Source organism: Ovis aries, chromosome 13, assembly GCF_016772045.2.
Source record: "Ovis aries strain OAR_USU_Benz2616 breed Rambouillet chromosome 13, ARS-UI_Ramb_v3.0, whole genome shotgun sequence".
NCBI classification, from domain to species: Eukaryota; Metazoa; Chordata; class Mammalia; order Artiodactyla; family Bovidae; genus Ovis; species Ovis aries.
The window spans coordinates 27,531,952-27,551,834 of NC_056066.1; the positions used below are offsets into that span (position 1 = coordinate 27,531,952).

The 19,883-nt window shown below is 45.0% G+C and overlaps 1 protein-coding gene across 9 annotated transcripts in view; it reads right to left on the minus strand.

Moving 5' to 3' along the window:
* The window catches only part of BEND7 (BEN domain containing 7), an 85,864-nt gene that overhangs the window by 52,872 nt on the left and 13,109 nt on the right, over nt 1–19,883 (minus strand). For all 9 annotated transcript variants that reach the window (XM_060397370.1, XM_060397372.1, XM_042230559.2 and 6 more), the window contains one exon: nt 2,525–2,824. In XM_060397370.1, the coding sequence (XP_060253353.1) occupies nt 2,525–2,824 (300 nt within the window). The remainder of the gene's footprint in view (nt 1–2,524; nt 2,825–19,883) is intronic.

A 19,883-nucleotide genomic window follows, 5' to 3' on the forward strand; every position in this document is an offset into this window, starting at 1 on the left:
ACTGTCAACACATTGCTTTTGTGCTGGGTGTGGTATGCCTGGGTAGGGGGAAGCGGGGGCACCAGGGTCTGGGAGCGCCCATGTGAACTTAAGAGGAGGCTGCTGGTGTGTTGGCTCTTCTCCAGCTTCATAAAAGAGTGCCCTTCTACATCGTCCATTCCCAGTTCTTCAGTTTCATTTTAGTCTCGTTTTCACTGTTTGAAAGTGAAAGTCGCTCAGTTGTGTCCAACTCTTTGCGACCCCATGAACTATACAGTCCATGGAATTCTCCAGGCCAGAATACTGGAGTGGGTAGCCTTTCCCTTCTCCAGGGGGTCTTCCCAACCCAGGAATCGAACCCAGGTCTCCTGCATTGCAAGCGGATTCTTTACCAGCTGAGCCACAAGGGAAGCTCAAGAATACTGAAGTGGGTAGCCTATCCCTTTTCCAGTGGATCTTCCCGACCCAGGAATCAAACCGGGGTCTCTTGCATTGCTGGCGGATTCTTTACCAGCTGAGCTATCAGGGAAGCCCTTTTCACTGTTTAATATGTCATACAATTTTCCTACTCTGTTTTCCTTACATGTAAACAAGTATCTTCCTGTTATTGCTGGAATAAAATAGGACATTTGGAAAAGCATGCTTTCAGTACAGTACCCCTGGCCTCAGTATCCAGGTTCCCTTAAAGGCGATCAGGATAACAGATGGCTCTCACTCGGGTTTTTCATAGGTGGAAGAGGGAAGTACTCCAGCTATATTCTTTACTATATATTAAATGTAATTTACACCCTACAATATGCATTCTTTGCAAATATTAATTATTGAAAGTTTCACCGCAGGAGAACCATGGACTATTTAATGTGTGGAGCAGCACAATTATTTACATTCAGAGTTGTAGCAAAATGAGATGTTACAACTTTAAAACTACAAATGATTAAATTAAAACTCCAATGAGATACCAAATGTATTCCAATCGACAGTACTCCATTAACACAGAAGTATTTTAAAACAAATATGGGCGAATTTAGGTTTGTAACTCTGACCATTACTAATATTTTTCAAAGTAAATCCACCATCCTTGTTGGGGCCTGGAAAATAGAACACTATTCACCCAATACTTCCTGATGGGGGCGCTTATTAGCTTCATAGATACCTGAGGCCATTTTATTTCTCTAGTCACGGCAGTAGAGTTAGGAGGACTTTGTGAATATTCCTAGTCATTATTCCAAGTCTATATCATTTAGAAGACAAAACCAATCCTTTTCAGCTTGCTATAAATCATTTTCTAATTTTAAAGAGAACTACCTTTTTATTTTTAAGGACTCTTTAAAGAGCCATCTCTTTCTAACCTGGAAGCACGCCAGCATGAGAATCTGATATTGGCTTATGTAATATTAAGAGAGACAGAAGACACCCATACATCTCTTGGGGTCCCTCCCTCTCTCTTCAGCAGTGGCTAGTGATGGCTTTTTATACCTTTGAACTGGTTATCACAAACTGTGTTTAAAAAAAAAAAAATCACAATAGTTGTCTTTTTCTCGAAGGATGATGAACGGGGGGGAAATCCTTAACTTTTTAAAGAAACTAGAAATGTGTTCTTCCTTTCTTCTCATTCCCTTTGTTAAAACTACAGATCTGCACATCTGTATGTAATTTATAACACGAATAACAGTGTTACTGGAGGGAAAATTAACATGAATGGAGAAATCAAGTTTCTCCTTATGCTTTGGGAAAAAAAAAATTTGCCATTTGAGTTTTTTCCCCCTTAGCAATTAGGAATTTAAAATAGATAACTAATAAGAACCACTGGATAGCACAGGGAACTCTACGCAATATTCTGTGGTGACCTACATGGGAAAAGAATCAAAGAAAGAGTGGATATATTTAAGTGTATCGCTGATTCCCCTTGCTGTACACCTGAAACTAACACAACACTATGAATCAACTATACTGCAATCAATTAGAAAATACCCATTAGGAATTTAAATTAAGGAAATTTTACTTTAAAGGAATAATTGTCAACCTGAATGAAGCAAGTTATAAAATATGGATCATTTGGTTCAGGAGCTTGAAGGGGAGGTTAAAGTCAAGGTGTCACTTGACTGGCGGGGTCATGAGTCCTCCCTTTAAGTGACTCGTCCTGTAATGAAGAAAGCCCAGGACTTAGCAAGGGGATGTGTTAATAATGCACCATGTGACCAGGAAGCTTCTTTTAATGACACAGTGGAGCTCTTTCTGCCCTAATGTTCAGCTGTTTGTGACAATAATATCCGTATCTCAGCCAGTGATGGCTTTGACTTCTTAAAGAGCTAAAGTGTCTATCAAGAAACTATCCCTTCTAATAGAGAACCCCCAGCTTTTCCTGCATCTCAAGTCTAGATTTTTTTATGCTCTTTTTCCTTTATGTCTTCCCTGTCTTTTAAAATAACTCAATTAAGGTACGTGATTAAAGGAGGGTTTACTATATAGAACTCGAAGAACATACTGAATGTTTCTAGGCAGAAAACATATTGGGACGACTGTGAGCATCTGAGGATGGCCATACCGTTGGAGCTCCCAGCAGTGTGGGGCTGGCTCTGGAAGGTTCTGGAGCGGGTGCCATACTGCCCTGAGAACTGCCCGCTCTGGGGTGGCAGCTCGTTCCACGCACCCCGGGAAGATGGGTGGAGGCTCGGGGGGGCCTCGGCAGAGTTCAAACGCTGAGGCCAGATCGCATCCAAATCCTGGGGTTCCTCTTTAAGTTTCTCCCCCTCCTTGCCCACACGCTGATATATCCTCCCAGCGCTGTCATTCAGTAATCTTCTCATTCCTGTAATTTGTTTTTTAATTTCCATGCTTTCATCTCCTAATGGAAACAGGGCCAGAGATAGCACTGTAAATTAGTGAAAGAAAAAATAATCCACTACCAGAAAAAATAACAAAACGAGACACCCTCCCCTTCCTTCTTTGGAATCGGGGGAGGATTACTGACTCCAGATGCAAGCTTCTCTTTTAAGAATCTTCTTTCTTCAGAGGAATTTTTTTTTTTTTTTGAACCAAGGTATCTGTATTGCACCGAAGGTGCTTAGTAAATATTACTTAAAGATGACTCTGAAATTATACAGATGTAAAATATTTTCTGTAAATCATATCATTAAAGGAGCTATTAGATCTAGACCTATTAAGGGCTGCTGCGCACACGTGTGCATGCTGGCTCAGCCTCTCAGTCGTGTCCACCTCTTTGTGACCGCATGGACGGTAGCCCCCCAGGCTCCTCTGTCCATGGAATTCTCCAGGCAAGAATACTGGGGTGGGTTCCCATTCCCATCTCCAGGGGATGTTCCCAACACAAGGCTGAACCCTTATCTCCTGCACTGGCAGCTGGGTTCTGTACTGCTGAGCCACAAAGGAAGCCCACCACAAACATACTATCTTCTTAACTTGTCATCAGCCAGTAACTTTACAAAGGTTAAGGGAAGTAGTCTTTTCTTTTTTTTCTCTAATCTGGGTTTTAAAATAAAAGTCTAATGCCACGGTACACACTCATACAGTCACTCTACTAAAGGCTTGAAATTTCAACTATGAAGAAAGGAAAAGCCCCGCAGAAAGCATCTATTACGAAAACCAGCTCCTACAAATAAATCTAGCACATTTACTTATTTATTTTTAATTTTTGGCCGCGTCTGTGTAGCATGTGGGATCTTAGTTCCTGACCAGGGATCAAACCCATGCACCCTACATTGGGAACTCAGAATCTTAACTACTAGACCACCAGGGAAGTCCTGAGTACATTTAATATAATTATGTTGTTATAACCTCAGCATCATATTAGCCAGATTTCTCTGTCACACTGGTAACTGCACAATGAATGTAGGTATTTTGCATTGTCTAGTTAGATATTCAGCTTATTAAAACACAAATACATTACTGAATGTAATGGAGAAGGAAATGGCAACCCACTCCATTATTCTTGCCTGAAAATGTCCGCGGGGTCACAAAGAGTTGGACCGTCGAACACGACTCAGCAAACAACAACAGTAACAAAACTGAATGTAAGGAAACTTTTCTATTTTTATGCTGTGAAGTTAGTATCTTCAATTTTTAAAATGGTAACAAAAGTATTAATTGTCTTTAATATCTAACATGAACAAATGCAGAATTAATACAGATTTCCAAATTTACAATACTGCTCTGTGTTGGCATATGCTTGAGAGGAGAAATATTTTACTTTGTCATAAAACTCTTTTCATTTCAAACACCTGTGAAAACGACAATACAGAAACAATAAATCACGTTCCAGATTTTTATGAGAACGAATGACCGAGCACAATTGAAGAAATGCGGAGCCAGCATTTACAACTTTCTCAGGATGTCTGGGGAACAGGGTGTGTCTGGAAGAGGTCCCAGAGGAATTCTGAGAGATAAATCTGTAAGCCAGTGTGGCTGCTGTTACTTTCAGCATCCAAACCCGCCCTTTCCCGGCGTGACTAACAGCATAGTTTGGGCAGGAAGGAGCTTCTTTCCTGCAGGGCTTTTATTCTGGACCAGGGACGTCACACACGCATCCAGGGTGCAGCGTGCTGATCTCGGTTGACACTGGCTGGTGGCTGCCACTCCCCTCCCTCCCAGGGCCCTGGCAAGAACCACACCAGCCAAGCCAGGCAGAGGTGGGCACACTGCCTGGGGCCTGGATCAGTGCCAGCTTATTCCCCACATGAACCCTGACACATCACAGCCAAAGGGCCACTCTCTTTTCAAAGGTTCCACTTCTGCTCCAGTGTCTGAATCCTATGATATAGTGCTGTCTTCAGAAGGAGGGAAAAAAGGTCATGAGGATCCTGGAACTTTCTAAGATCAAAGCTGCTTTGTCATGAGCTTAGTTTCACAGTCCCAGAACCTACAGCTCTGAAACTTACAAGACTGAGAGTACGGTGTGAATTCTGCACACTTGATACTTTCAGGAGGACAACCAGGACTGTGGAAGAAAGAGGGAGATCCTGGCTTTGGGCTGACACTTAGAAACATTTCTTACAAAATCAAAACAAGAGGCAAACCATGGCAACAGATTAGGACCTGGGACTGAGGAGGAAGAAAGGCAGGGGGCTGTGAAGGCAGGTAGCAGAGCTGGCTGACTTTGAGAAGAGAGCTCACAGTCTATCCAGCTGCGGGACAGCTGAAAGGACAGAAAACAGCTAAGTGTAAGAATTGCTGGAGTCAAGGAAAGCTGAGAGACGCGGAGAAGGCTGGAAACGGGCTGGTTGTGGGGCAGCCTCTTAGAGGTGACAGGCTGGGCGTCCCCAGAGGGCAGCGGGATGAGCTGTCCTTCCTTTAGCCGGAGAAGTCAGGAGCAGCCCTGACTACACCACCTGGGGAGGAGGCCCTGGGACCAAATCTCTCTCTCTTGAGCTCTGTCTCTGTCTCTCTCACACACACACATGGGGCGGGGGTTGGGGAGTGGGGGTAGGGTGGGGATGATGCACTCTGCAGAGAGAGGGGAATTGAGTCCTCACATATTCAGGAGGGATGCGGCAGAGGATAGGAGGGAGACCTGAAGACTAAAAGTGGGGATGACAGAGAAAGCTGAGCAGCCTGCACACACTGGGATGGAGAGGGTGAAGCTTGCAGGCTTGGACCACGGATGCTGGGGGGTGGGTCAGGGGTTAGGTTGGGGCTGGGGCTCCCCAGACCTGGACTCATTTCCCAACTGTACTGACTTGCTACTTGATACGAGACGAGCCACCTGCTATTTTCAGGCTTCAGCTTCCCGACCTGTAAAAACAAATTCTGAACCAGACCATGCTTGGCATAACCCAGGGAGAGCAGTCGAGGAGGGATGTAGGTTTTTCCCATTACCAAGATGTTCACAGGGCACCAAACAGCTCTAAAAGTCACGTATGTCCTTCTCAGAAAGAGTGGGTTTATTCTGATTGCTACAGTGAAGCCAAGTTCTCTGACTCCAAAAAAAAAAAAAGTGGGATAAATTAAGATATTGAGATTTGAAGCACTAGTTGACCTCTTTGTCTTTCCAGTTCTAATAAGTTGATGTCCTCTCCATGTATAAATGCCAGGAAAAAGAACCTCTAAAGAAGCATGATTCCAGGGAATTCCCTGGTTTCCCAGTGGTTAGGACTCCACACTTTCACTGCCAAGAATGTTTCAATTCCTGGTCGGGGAACTAAGACCCCACAGGCTGTGCAATACGGGCAAAAAACAAAAACCCACAACAACAAGCAACAATTCCATAAGGAAACCTGTTCACTTTCCAAACCTAACCATGCCTTTTTTCATGTTTAACCACAAAGGGCTGGATCTTTTTAGAAAAAACGAACAGGAATGTTACAAACATGGATCCATGGTATGTGGCTGCACTACAGTAAAACAATCTTAAAGGAAAAACGGTTTGTATGTTTAGTAACTGGACTCCTTGGACAAGACTGACAAAAGATTACTGGTTGGATTTTACCCTTTGCTAAATTTCAAGACTCACTTTCCTTTACATAGATCACTTTCCTTTACGTAAATAATCTGTATACTACACAACAGAGAGCCTTGCAACACAGAAGTCATCATACAGGACGGCTTGGTCAGGAGAGAAGAACATATCCCACAGAACACGATTATTCACGGTTTGGGCTAATGAAAGAAAAAAGGCAGTCATGCTCAAAGACAGAGTGAGATGGTGTACCTTAACATTATATATCCATTTCTATATACCTTCTTTTCACAAAGACTCAAAATAGTCACATCTTTGCATCGAAAATTAACTAGTGTTGAGCTGTAACAGTCATTTCATACACCTTCCTTACGTAAATGACAGAAATGTTGTATCACAACCAGAATAAAGTCTAGTAGAATTAAATGATATAGGATGCTCGGGGCTGGTGAACTGGGATGACCCAGAGGGATGGTATGGGGAGGGAGGTGGGAGGGGGTTCAGGATGGGGAACATGTGTACACCCGTGGCAGATTCATGTTGATCTATGACAAAACCAATACAATATTGTAAAGTAGCTAGCCTCTAATTAAAATAAATATATTTATATTTTAGAAATTAATTAATTAAAAAAAGGATTAAATGTGATACTAAGATTATAAACAAACCATATACAGAGAAAAATCCAAATGAATCTTTTGGCCAACCCAGTATTAATAGGATGGAGTGAAAAAGTACCAGAAATACAGTAAGAAGAATACGTTACTGAATTAGAGGCATAAAATTTGGAATAAGAGGAATCAAGTTATTCAGCTCCCATTCCCTTGGGGCTGGGGAGGGTGGCCCCTGAGCATCACTCTTGCAGGCAGAAGCTCACTGTCTGGGTAGATGCCACAGCGGTACCACCTCCCCCTCTTCTTCCTGAACAGCGGTCTGTGTGCCGGGAGTTCAAGGTTCATAAAGAAAAGTGGCAGGTGATGAAGGCAACACATATAGCAAGGTCATCCCATTAAGGTGCCAGGTTAAGGAAGAATAATTTTGCACTGGAGATACTGGGTTATTGCTCTGGGTTATTTATTTCAATATTTTTATTTATCTGGCTGCACCCAATCTCAGCAGTGGCAGGCAGGATCTTTAGTTATGGCATGTGAACTCTTGGTTGAGGTATATGGGATCTAGTTCCCTGACCAGGGATTGAACCTGGGCCCCCTGCATTGGGAGCATGGAGTCTTTGCCACTGGACCACCAGGAAGTCCCTGCTCTGGTAATTTCAAATTCACTCTCTCTTTAACATAAGGATGGTAAACAATCAGACCTTTCCCTTAGAAAAACAAATCTGGCAAAACTATGGTGAAAGTAGCATGGGGAGAGGAAACCAGCTAGAAGGTTATTGCTAAAGGCTTCATGAATGGCTGTGACAGTCTGGGCCAGGATGGGGGATGGGAATGGAGAGGGAGACACTGAAGAAGGCTCACCAAATGGACTTGCTGATTCACTGGATGTGGGGATGGGGGTGAGGATGTGAAGGAGAACCAGTGAAAGATAAATCCGAGGTTTCTAGCTGGGGTGACTGAATGGATGCTATCTAACATTGGTCAGAGAATTAGAAGGTTGCAGGGGAGTGGGAATACAATGAGGCTAGGTTTTTAAGAAATATATTTATTATTTTATTATTTATTTGGCTGTGTCGAGTCTTAGCTGAAGCATGTGGGATCTTTAGTTGTGGCATGTGGGATCTAGTCCCCTGACAAGGGATCGAACCCAGGCCCCCTGTACTGGGAGCACGGATTCTTAGCCACTGGACCACCACCCTGAGGCTAGTTCTGACAAAGGAAATTTATATAGTCAGCAGGCAGTTGGGAATGCACAAGAAGCTGATGGTGATGAAGTGGGAATGCTGGCGGCAGCAGTAGCTACTGTTGCCCCTAGTGGTACCTGGCCCCTCTGGACTGAGACAACCCCTTGGGCTCACAAACAACTCAGGGGGTGGCAGGACATCTTATATGGAGATGCTACGTTTCCTGTTAATCTAACACGTAGAGAGCTCAGCACCCTCATTTCAACATTAAAAGCTATGAGCTCATGTGTGTCCCAGCTGGCCAAGCGAGTTCCCGGGGCAGGCAGCAGTCACCATGGTCACGACTGTGTCATCTCTAGCTCCTTGCACGCCCCGACCACCGTCCAGTCCATCCCCAGGGTGCCACTCCCTAACTCACGTCTACAGAAGGACTGACGGACACTGAGAGTACTGAGGGACAGTCACCACTACATCCAGTACGCTTTGGCACTTACTGTGGCATCATGTCCAGCCTTTTTGTTTGTTTTTGGCTGAACCACAGAACTTGGGGTATCTTAGTTCCCCAACCAGGGACTGAACATGGGCCACAGCAGCAAAAGCACAGAGTTCTAACCACAGCCGCTAGGGACCTCCCATCACGTCCAGTTTTGCACTCTTTTAAAGAGGTTGTCAAGAAACTTGAGATCATGCAAAAGCCAACAAAAAAGATGAAATGTTCAAAGAAAGGTTAAAGAAGTTGGGTCCTTTCTCTGAGAGACAAATAGCTACTGAGTGACTCCAAACACTTGACGGGTTATGGTGAACGCTGTTCGTTATCCATAGGAAAAAGTGGCCTCAGACTGTAGCGTCTAGGCAGGAGGCTGGGCAACGTTAGGTCTAAAGAGCTGACCCTTCCAGTTCTAGAGACAGAGGCGGAACCTCTAAGAAGATATGCTGAAGGAGCGGCATTAAGGACACCTCCTGTCTGGGATGCTGCAGAAGTTCTGGAAACAGCGGCGATGGCTGCACCACTGTGAACATCCTTTTTGGAAAAGGCCTTTTAAGGGAACTTCCTGGCAGTCCAGTGGTTACGACTTGGGGCTTTCACTGCTGTGGGCCCACGGTTTGATCCCCAGTTGTGGAACTAAGACTCCAAAAGCCACAGAGTGCAGCCCCCCAAAAAGGTTTAAAACTCATTGCAAACAAACAAAAAACAACTTGCATTTTCCAGGTAATGGTAGTTAAACAGAAAAAAGTTGAGTTTATCAATGAGAAATACTGAGATAACCATGATTTATACTGAACAGTTCAAGTACCTCCTTCTCAAACACTAGCAGAAGCTGGCATGGAGCCGTATTGTAGAAAAGGCTGAACTCTGACCTGTCAAATGGCAGCAGTGAGAAAAAGAGCAGGAAAAAAGGAAGCAGGGTCCATCAAGACCACACAGCAGCTCTCTCCACCACAATGCTCGATACATGAGTGGAATAGCCAGGCATTGGCAGTGGACTCTGCACTCTGAGAAGACCCGGGTTAGCACCATTGCCCCAAACCTGAGCTGACTTGCAGACACTACCAAGGCCCTGACTGGCCATCCCTGGGGGCAGCAGCCACGTTTACCAGGGACATGCAAGCCTAGGGGTGCTAATGGCAAGAAGGGGCTGAAAAGCATAGAGAACAGAGTGATGGCTGCCAAGTGAACCCTTTGCCCTGAAGCAATCTGAAGTGGAATCCCCCAAATAAAGAGGACCCAAGATCTACTGAAGAGACTGTGTCAGAACCTGCATTCCCAAAACAGTCCTTGGAGTCCAGCTGAGAACACTGTGTAGTCTAAATGCCACTGAGAAGGAAGGACGCGAACCTCGGCTGCAGGATCGGTGAACTGGTGGAATCAAATATGTTGATCAGAGGTAGTTAACCCGCACACGTGCTGCCACATGCTGGGGGACCCTCATATTCAACTGAAGTGTTAGATGGAATATAATTAAGAAGCCCAGGGCATAGATAGTGTTTTCATTGAAAAGACGAGGTCTCTTACAAATCTGTTTAGATGACATCAGGTTCATTCATCTATTCAATAAATATTTACTGTACTACTACTACTCAATATTACTACTACCACTACTACTAGATTTCTGTAGGACCAAAGAAAGAAAAAGACAAGAAAGACAAGATACCATCTCTCCCCTCCGGGAGTTTACAGCCTCGCTTGGAACCCAGATGAAAGCACAAGCATTCCAAGGACCCAGGGCCTCTCTCCTGACACGTGGGCAAGCTCACCCAGCCTGGGCTACCCATAGCCAGCGTGGGAGGCAGGAGCTTTTTCTAACTGAGGCTGAGGAAGTGATGCCAAGACAGGTCCCAAGACAGAATGCCACGGGTCCAGGCTGGGAAAATGGGCCTGCAAAGCAGAAAGGGGAAGAAGGCCTTGAGACAGGTAAGAAGGGCCAGGGGAGCAAAGAAACACCAGGACATGAATCAACATGGGCCGTCATGCTGCTTCTCCAATGTGTCCCTCAGTGGGACGAATTGAGAGAGTAACACTGACACGCACACCGAAGTGAAGTCGCTCAGTCGTGTCCGACTCTTTGCCACCCCTCTGTCCATGGGATTTTCCAGGCAATAGTCCTGGAGTGGATTGCCACTTCCTTCTCCAGGGGATCTTCCCAACCCAGGGATTGAACCCAGGTCTCCCACATTGTAGACAGACGCTTTACTGTCTGAGCCACCAGGGAAGTCCTCTACCGTGTGTAAAACTGAGAGCTAGTGGGAAGCTGCTGTACAGCACGGGGGGCTCAGCTCAGTGCTGTGATGATCTAGAGAGGTGGGATCAGGGTGGGGTGGGAGAGAGGTCCAGGAGGGAGGGGATATATGTATACATATGGCTGACCAACTTCACTGTACACCAGAAACTAACACAACATTGTAAAACAATTATCCTCCAATTAAAATAAATTTTAAAAAGTATGTCCCTCAAAGAACTTCTACAGACAGAGTAGGAAAAACATCATGAGAAGTTTAGGGGCAAAGCCCTAAAAGGGGATGAAGGAACAACTTTCTTTGATGGCTTCATGCTTTATCTAACAAAACAAACGCAAGTATTCTCTGCTTTGAGCCCACTGAAATATGCAGATCCCTATCTCCACGGAACAACCCAGGGCCCCATGGTTCCCAACTCAGAACCATTACAGAAGGCAAAGGGCTGTTGCTTATGACTGTCCCCAGCTACTTGCTCTAGGAATACATTTATAGCATGATTGGACAGATTAAACCAAGAGAACACAGGATAAATGCCTTGGATGATGCCTAAATTACGAGCGTTTTGGGAATTGACAGGACGAGATCACTTTGTGAGGATTATGGCTGACTCCACGAAGACAGGAAGCCCTGAGTTGGAGAAGAACACGTGGTCAGCAAGTCCGTGGGTGCTCTGAGGGAGAGAAGAGGGAAGAGCACTGAAGGCAGAGGAAAAACCAGGCGGGCCGTGGTGAGAAGCTGATTAGCTGGACTGAATGATCACCGAACGCGCAAAACAGAGAACACGGGGACCTTGATGTTTTTACTTTATCCTGAAAATGACAGGGTATCAGTGAAGAAAGCAATATGATACCACTAGAACTACCTAACCAATTCAGAGAGTTTACCTACTTTTCTCTTCCCCAAATGTACTTATAACAAGGAAAAATTTAATTTTATAACAAATACAGCATGGCCTCCCAATCGAATGTTCCTTCATCAGACATGGACTGTAACTCCAGCCACATTAAGTGGGTAGGTCAGAAGCCACCACTTCAAATAATGTTAAGGAATAATCAAACCGAAGAGTTCAGATCCCAAATGTACAGGAGAGGTCTTACAAATCAGTGAAGAAGATGACGACACATACCTACTAACAATGGAAAATGGGCACAAGACATGAACATGCAATTCACAAGGGAAATAAACAGTTCAAATCTCCTAATGTCCCTAGCGATTAATGCAACAAAAATTACATAATGGGAAATTCTTTATCTATTAATTTGGCAAAGACTATAGATTCATAGGGCATCCCAGATGGTGTAATGGCAAAAAATCCACTTGCCAAGCAAGAGACCCGAGTTTGACCCCTGGGTTGGGAAGATCCCCTGGAGAAGGAAACGGCAACCACTCTGGTATTCTTGCCTGGGAAATGCCATGGACAGAGGAGCCTAGAAGGCTATAGTCCATGGGGTTGCAAGAGTTGGACATGATTTAGTGACTAAACAACAACAAACAAATAAATTTTAAAAGCCCATTTTTGATGAAGGTGTAGGGTTACAGTCCCTCTCATATGCTGCAGGTATGGGCCCTTTTCGGGGAAATTCGGCAATTCCACTCATAGGTATTTATCCTACAGAAACATTTAGACAAGTATTCATGACATACTTAAAAGAACATTCACGGTAGCATCATTTTCACTAGTGAGACATTGCAAACCACCCAGACATCAATCAGTGAGTATTAGATACGTGAATTATGGCATATCTATAGACTGAGATTACAGTGTATCTTTACATGTCTGAAAAGGATGAAGTGGACCTTTTTACAGTCATTTCGAAATAAGTGCAGGATTATCCTATAAACTCCACGAAGGCTGAGACCATGATTATTTCCTTCAATACTGGATAGTCAGAGCCTGCCTGGCTTAAACTAGGCACTCAACCTGTGCGGAACAGATGGAGATTTGGTTAAGCAAAAAAAAAAAAAAAAAAAAAAAAAATTACAAAACATTACACAGGATAATTCTATTTTCCCTGTTTTATGGTTAGTTTATTTTGCACTCGTTTCTGGCTGTGCCGGGTCTTAGTTATTGCATGCAGGCTTTCTCTAGTTGGAGAGCGCGGGAGCTACTCTCTGGCTGTGGTGCTGGGTTTCTCACTGTAGTGGCTTCTCCAGCTGTGGAGCATGGACCCCAGGGTGCACAGGCTTCAGGGGCTGCAGCTCACGGGCTCGACAGCGGGGGCTCAGCAGTTGTGGTGCAGGGGCTTAGTTGCTCCACAGAATGTGGAATCCTCCTGGACCAGGGATTATCAAACCTATGTCTCCTGCATTGGCAGGTGGATTCTTCTTCACTACACCACCAGGGAAAGCCCCATTCTCCTTTTTGCAATACACACGCCTGTATCTTTTACACATACTCTATGGTTATCGCTGGAGAGGGTGACTGGGACAGGATTTTTTAAATTTTATATCTTTTTTTTCAACTTTATAAATGAAAACTGTAAAAAATGATTTTGAAATGAATATGTATTAATTTTTGTAAGAAAAAAATAATCTGGAAGAATTATGTACACTCTTTTCCCTGTGGGATTGTAAAGTTGGGTATAAGGCAACTGGTGGAAACAGTTTTGGACATTAAAAAAAGCTTCTTTGACATTTCCCAGGAAAGATGAAGCTGGGCAGGAGTGGGAGGTAGGTGGCCGAAAGGAAGTCAGGGAGGGAAGGGGCTGCCTGGGGAGCACTTTGCAATCCAGGGGCGCAGGCCTAAAATGATTTTCTCTTGAAGCTTACAAACCGTGGTTGTTTTTTGGCTGCATCTGGTCTCAGTCGCAGCTCGCCAGATCTTTGCTGCACCATGTGACTGCCCCTGTTCTGATGCACAGACTTTCTAGTTACGGAACATGGTAGTGAGCTTAGTTGCCCCATAGCCTGTGGGATCTTAGTTTCCCAACCAGGGATCTAATTCGCATCCCCTGCATTTCCAGGCAGATTCTTAACCATCGGATCACCACGGAAGTCCCAAGCTATGTGTTTTTTAAAGGAATTTGGACGTGCTTAGGAGGAAAAGGGTTAGAGTCACCATTTATGGACCACCACTTACTATGTACGGGGCCTTCGGGCAAGCACACTGCCTACCCTTAATCCTGATCACAAGCTAAGAGGTTCAGAGGTTGATGAATACATCCTCCCCAGGAGAAAAGAGAGACTTTGAGTTTAGACATTTGAGACCCATCACGCTCCAAGGTCCATGAGCCTCACTGTTCTACCAGCGTGGGCAGGAATCTAACCAGCTGGCCGGCAGGGAGGGCTCCATCCATGAAGCCCACTGTACTGCATCCAGGAAGCTGTAGAGACCTGCACTGGGCACTGCATGAAGTCGTCACCACCGTAACCACCCACTTATCAGAATACACACGGTGGAAACGATGCAATCTCTGGACCACACTATCTCTATGGCCTCCAACTTTGTTGTGCGGTTTCAAACTAAGAAGGCAGCTCAGACATGTACTTTAAATTCAAAACAGGGCTCATGTGAGTCCTGTTAGTCCTACAAAAGATGATAGTTTATTTGTGCTCATGGTTCTATAAGACATAAGGCAAAAGTCTTCAAAGGCTGACAACACACACAGGAAAAATATAACACGACTGCAGACCAAGAGCTGCTTTCATTTTCCGAGAGGAGCATAAACAAAATCTTGCCCTCGTTTAATCAGAAATAAAATGTTCATAACTGACTGTCTGGAAAGAGACAATCTGTTTCCATATAACCTGAAATCTTGACCCTCTGCTCTGCTGCACAGAAAACTCTTAAAGAATGCTAGTACAGAACTGCACATTGCCCCTACTGACTTAAGTATTAACTTACATATCATATTGTGGGTCAGTCAAGGATGAACAAGATTAAGTACTGGCGGTACTGTTTCTTCGGTCATTTAAATTTTTAAAATATTCCAACTTAAAATACACATGCTGTTGTACAGTTTCGTCTTAAGTATTCAGTTCAGTTTAGTTGCTCAGTCATGTCCGACTCTTTGCGACCCCATGAACTGCAGCACTCCAGGCCTCCCTGTTTATCACCAACTCCCAGAGTTTACCCAAACTCATGTCCATTGAGTCGGTGATGCCATCTAACCATCTCATCCTCTGTCATCCCCTTCTCCTCCTGTCTTCAATCTTTCCCAACATCAGGGTCTTTTCAAATGAGTCAGCTCTTCGCATCAGGTGGCCAAAATATTGGAGTTTCAGCTTCAGCATCAGTCCTTCCAGTGAACACCCAGGACTGATTTCCTTTAGGATGGATCTCCTTGCAGTCCAAGGAACTCTCAAGAGTCTTCTCCAACATCTTCAGTATAAATAATGTTAATGAGGATGAGAAATGTATGACGTTCACAGCATCTTTCTCTTCCACAAATCTCAAGAAACTGATAATTGTGGGCCCGAAGGCACCTGGAGACTGCAGTGGCCTTCTTCCCTGAGCAAGGCCAGGGATGAGGTGACTGCGGCTGTAAGCAGCAGCTTCCAAACTTTCTGGACTGTGAATCACAGCAAGAATATCAAAGTTTCATGAATTTACCCTTTCTGCATACAAGACACTCTGATATTTTCTAATCTATTTCTCTTATTATTATTGTATTGATAGTTTGTGTGGGTGACAGTCTGCTAAACTGACTTCATGACCCACTTACAGGTCACGGCCACTGCCTTAAATGCTGAAGTTTTCTTGGACCCTGTCCCACGCGGGCCTCTCCCTCTCCGTCCTGGATTCACCCCACCCACCCCACCTCTCTTCTGGCTCCAGTGACCATCTGTCTGTGAGGACTTCAGCCCTGATCCCACTTCAGGGCTCTAGATCCATACATCCAATTGCCCACTGGACAGTTCCACTTGGACATTTCAAAAGCAATCTTAAAACTACGTCCAAGAATGTATTTTATGATGACTATCACCAAGCCTTGATAAACAGCACCAACTTGGCTATCCAAGCCAGAAAACTGGGCCTCATCTTCCATCTCTTCCCTCCCACAGCCACTTAAACACTGAGTCCTGCTTACTGTAACTTCTAGATTACTCAGGAGTCCTTCCACTCTTCTCTCATCATCACTTGATGGGGCGACGGCCAAAAGCCTGCAGCACTGCTCCACCCCGCCACAGTCCATGCTGAAGCCAGGGTGATCTTTCGGAAACGCAGACCTTGTCAAGTGACCTGCCTCGGTAGGAGGTGATGGGGCCCAGCTCTCACACTGGGGGCTTCTCCAGCCTTGGCTCTGGCCACGTCTCCCCCTGTTCTAGGCAGTGGCTCTTGGGTCTGATACACATTAGAATCACATGGATAGCTTTAAAAAAAAAAAAGCCTAACTTCAGGACAGTTGAATCCAAATCCCATTAGTGACTATACTGGATGGGGAGGCAGAGGGCTCCCCACTTCAGCTCTATGGAAGGTCTTCAGGGACTTCCCTGGCAGTCCAGTGGTTAACACACTGTTCTTCCAGTGCACAGGGTGGCGGGCTCAAACCCTGGTCACAAGCCATTTTCACGGCCAAAAAAAAATTTTTTTAATAAAAGAAAAAAAGAATTACTCTAAGGAGGGTCTTTAGCTCCTAGGATGGGCTTTCACTTCCATACTGTCTCACAGCCTCAGCCCCACCTTATACTTACTCTTTAGGTCCTTCTTTGCTTAAATGTCCTCTTCTCAAGGGTCACCTCCCCCAGGTAAGGTCCCCTGGCTCTGTCTTTCTATCACAACCTATGGGCTGTCAAATTTCCCAGCCTGGCACCAAGGGCTTGCTCAATAAAGACCTACCAATGAGTATAGGAATGGTTAATTCTACAATCAGATACACTGAAGCTACTATTGAGGAAAGCTAGGAGGGAAAAAAAAACAACCCCCAAACACCACTGATGTACTAGGCATAAACTGACATCTGTAACAGAAGTTCTCCTTGCTTCCGTGGGGTGCGTGGGGTTAGCCAGATGAGGCTACTTGGTGCCTGAAAGTGAAAGGTGCTCCGTCATGTCTGACTCTTTGCAACCCCATGAACTCTACGTCCATGGAATTCTCCAAGCCAGAATACTGGAGTGGGTAGCCTTTCCCTTCTCCAGGGAATCTTCAAGACCCAGGGATTGAACCCAGGTCTTCCGCATTGCAGGCAGATTCTTTACCAGCTGAGCCAGCAGGGAAGCCCAAGAATACTGGAGTGGGTAGCTTGTCCCTTCTCCAGGGGAATCTTCCCAACCCAGGAATGAGACCAGGGTCTCCTGCATTGCAAGCAGATTCTTTACCAACTGAGCTATCAGGGAAGCCCCACAGTTGACAGTGTCTTCCTACAAAAGCTCCCCAGGGGAACATGTCTTATTCTCTGCCTCTTCCCAGTTCACCCAGGAAGACAGACAAGAAATCTGCACCCCCAGGCTCCCGCCAAAACAAACAGATAGGGGCTTCCCTGGGGAACCTTCCAATGCAAGAGGCAGCAGTAGGGTGGGGTGAGGGGGATGATGGTTCTATCCCTGGACGGGGAGCTAAGATCCTACATGCCTCGCAGCCAAAAAACCAGAACAAGAAACAGAAGCAATGCGGCAACAAAGTGAATAAAGACTTTAAAAACGGTCTACGCCAAAGACTTGAGTCGCCCAAAATGGCCAAAGGAAATCAGAGGAAGATGGATTAGGTCTGGGTCCATGTCCCTGCCTCTCATAGGAGGAGTTAAACAGTTCACAGGGACACTTCAAGCTCCCACTCCCGCAGCAACAACGGCACCGCTATATTTCACACGGCGCTTATTAAGGTACCCATTAAAGTCTTGCTAGTAATTGAAAAAATTATATATGTGCGAGGAGAATGAGTTAATGTTCACAGAAGAACCTTTACTCGTGCACCTCCTGACTCCTTACTTGCAAGGTGTGCCTTAACCTTGCATTTTTGTGGGGTTCTTTACATCTTATATGTGGGCGTAAAGTCACATTTGAGATATAATTCCATTAGCCACACAAGCAACTTCGGAGGCTATTATGTTGCATCAACTTTTTCTGTAAAAAATAAATTGTTCAGGATATTATTCCTGGAACAGAATAAATTCTTGGAATTACCGAGTAACTTATGTGCCGCACCACTGTTCCAAGAACACATTACTTATTTTATCATGACAAAGTCAAGTTATTAATCTTCTGGCTTCCATTTCAACAATGAGAAATTCTGCGAGATGCACAGCAGACACCTGCATTCCATCTCAGTTCAACTTTATATCGTCCATAAACATCTCTGTTTTGGACACCTCATCCAAACAAATGCTCACGGAATACTCGATGTAGCATTCGATTTTATGAAACTATAAAAGCTCCTTGCTGTTAATTACAGAGACAAATGTCCCATCACACATTCGGTTACCAGATAGCATAATTAGTTTTCTCCATTAACCTTTCAGATGTAAAATTTGATTTCCAAGTTAAAAAAAAAAAAAAAAAAGACATTGTAAACCCTTGGAATTCAGAGAACACACTATATTTGTACATGCTGGGGGAAAAAACTGCAATACTCAGAAAACAATTTTATGGATTCTTATTTACCAGGATACTGTCTAGAATCTTGAAAGAAAACCTGTCTAAAGTTCTTCATGGTTTTAAAATATACGCTCAGATATGCATGCAGTAAGCCGTCCATTGTGTGGAAAGGAGGTGCAGTAACCTGACCATGAATGGAATGCGCCCTTTGCTCTCTCCCTTCTCGGAATGGTGATGCAGCTGAATTGGTCCATCACAGCCTCTGTCTTTGTTGTCCCCCTTCACACAGGGCATCTGAGAGAGAATGGTGAAGGAAGGATTATCCAGGCTTTTTCCTCACTCAAAGCTAAAGGACCTGGACTTCCCTGATGGTCCAGTGGTTAAGAATTGGCCTTACAATGCAGGGGACACAGGTTCAATCCCTGCGTCCAGGAAGATTCCACATGCTACAGGGCACCTAAGCCCATGCGCTGCAACTACTGAAGCCCATGCTCAGAGAGTCCGGGCTCCACAACAAGAGAAGCCACCGCAATAAGACCACACACCGCAAGAAGAGAGTAGCCCCTGCTTGCCACAACTAGAGAAAACCCGTGTACAGGAACCTAATCCCAGCATGGCCAAGAACCCCACAACTCTGGCATGCTAAGGACCATGTGCTGGAGGCCGATCGTCACAGTGACTGAGTGGGAAGCTCTCGACCTGCATGTGTATTTATGATGCCAACATTCAGAGGGTGCGATCCTAACCTCCTTCAATGTGTAAGACAGTCCTGTCCAAGAAAACCTGCTCGGCTTAACAAACCTTCCCACTCGGATCAGCTGATAACTGGAGGCAAAGTACATTTCAACAGGTTTTAACATGGTACTCATTTATTCAAAATTAGCAACCCAGAGTCTACTTGTCACCAGGTATTGTGCCCTGGGAACAGGAAACTCAAAGTCTTGCCCTGCAGGAATTCAAGCTCAGACTCGAGGGTCAACAGAGATCTCACAGACAAGGCAGTTAAGTAGAGATGATGGCAGGCAGGGACCAGCACTACAGTACTGCAAAATTTCAGGGATACCTTCACACGGTGGGGTCTAAGTCTCCAGGACCCTGGGGGCAGGTGCAGGAACACACACAAGGGCATCCTAGTCTTGAGTTCAACTTTAAAAGGGGGCTAGCTATTAACTTAATAGGAAAGAAAAAAACATGTAATGAAAAGTAACCGTGGACTTCCCTGGTAGTACAGTGGGTAAGAATCCACCTGCCAATGCACGGAACACAGGTTTGATCCCCTGTCCAGGAATATTCCACATGCCTCAGAGCAGCTAAGCCTGTGCACAGCAACTACTGAGTCAGCACTCTAGTGCCTGTGAACCACAACTACTGAGCCCTCGTGCCTAGAGCTCTGCAACAAGGGAAGCCCATGCACCAACCCCACAAAGAGGAGCCCCAGCTCTCTGCAACTAGAGAAGGCACGAGCACAGCAGTGAAGACCCAGCA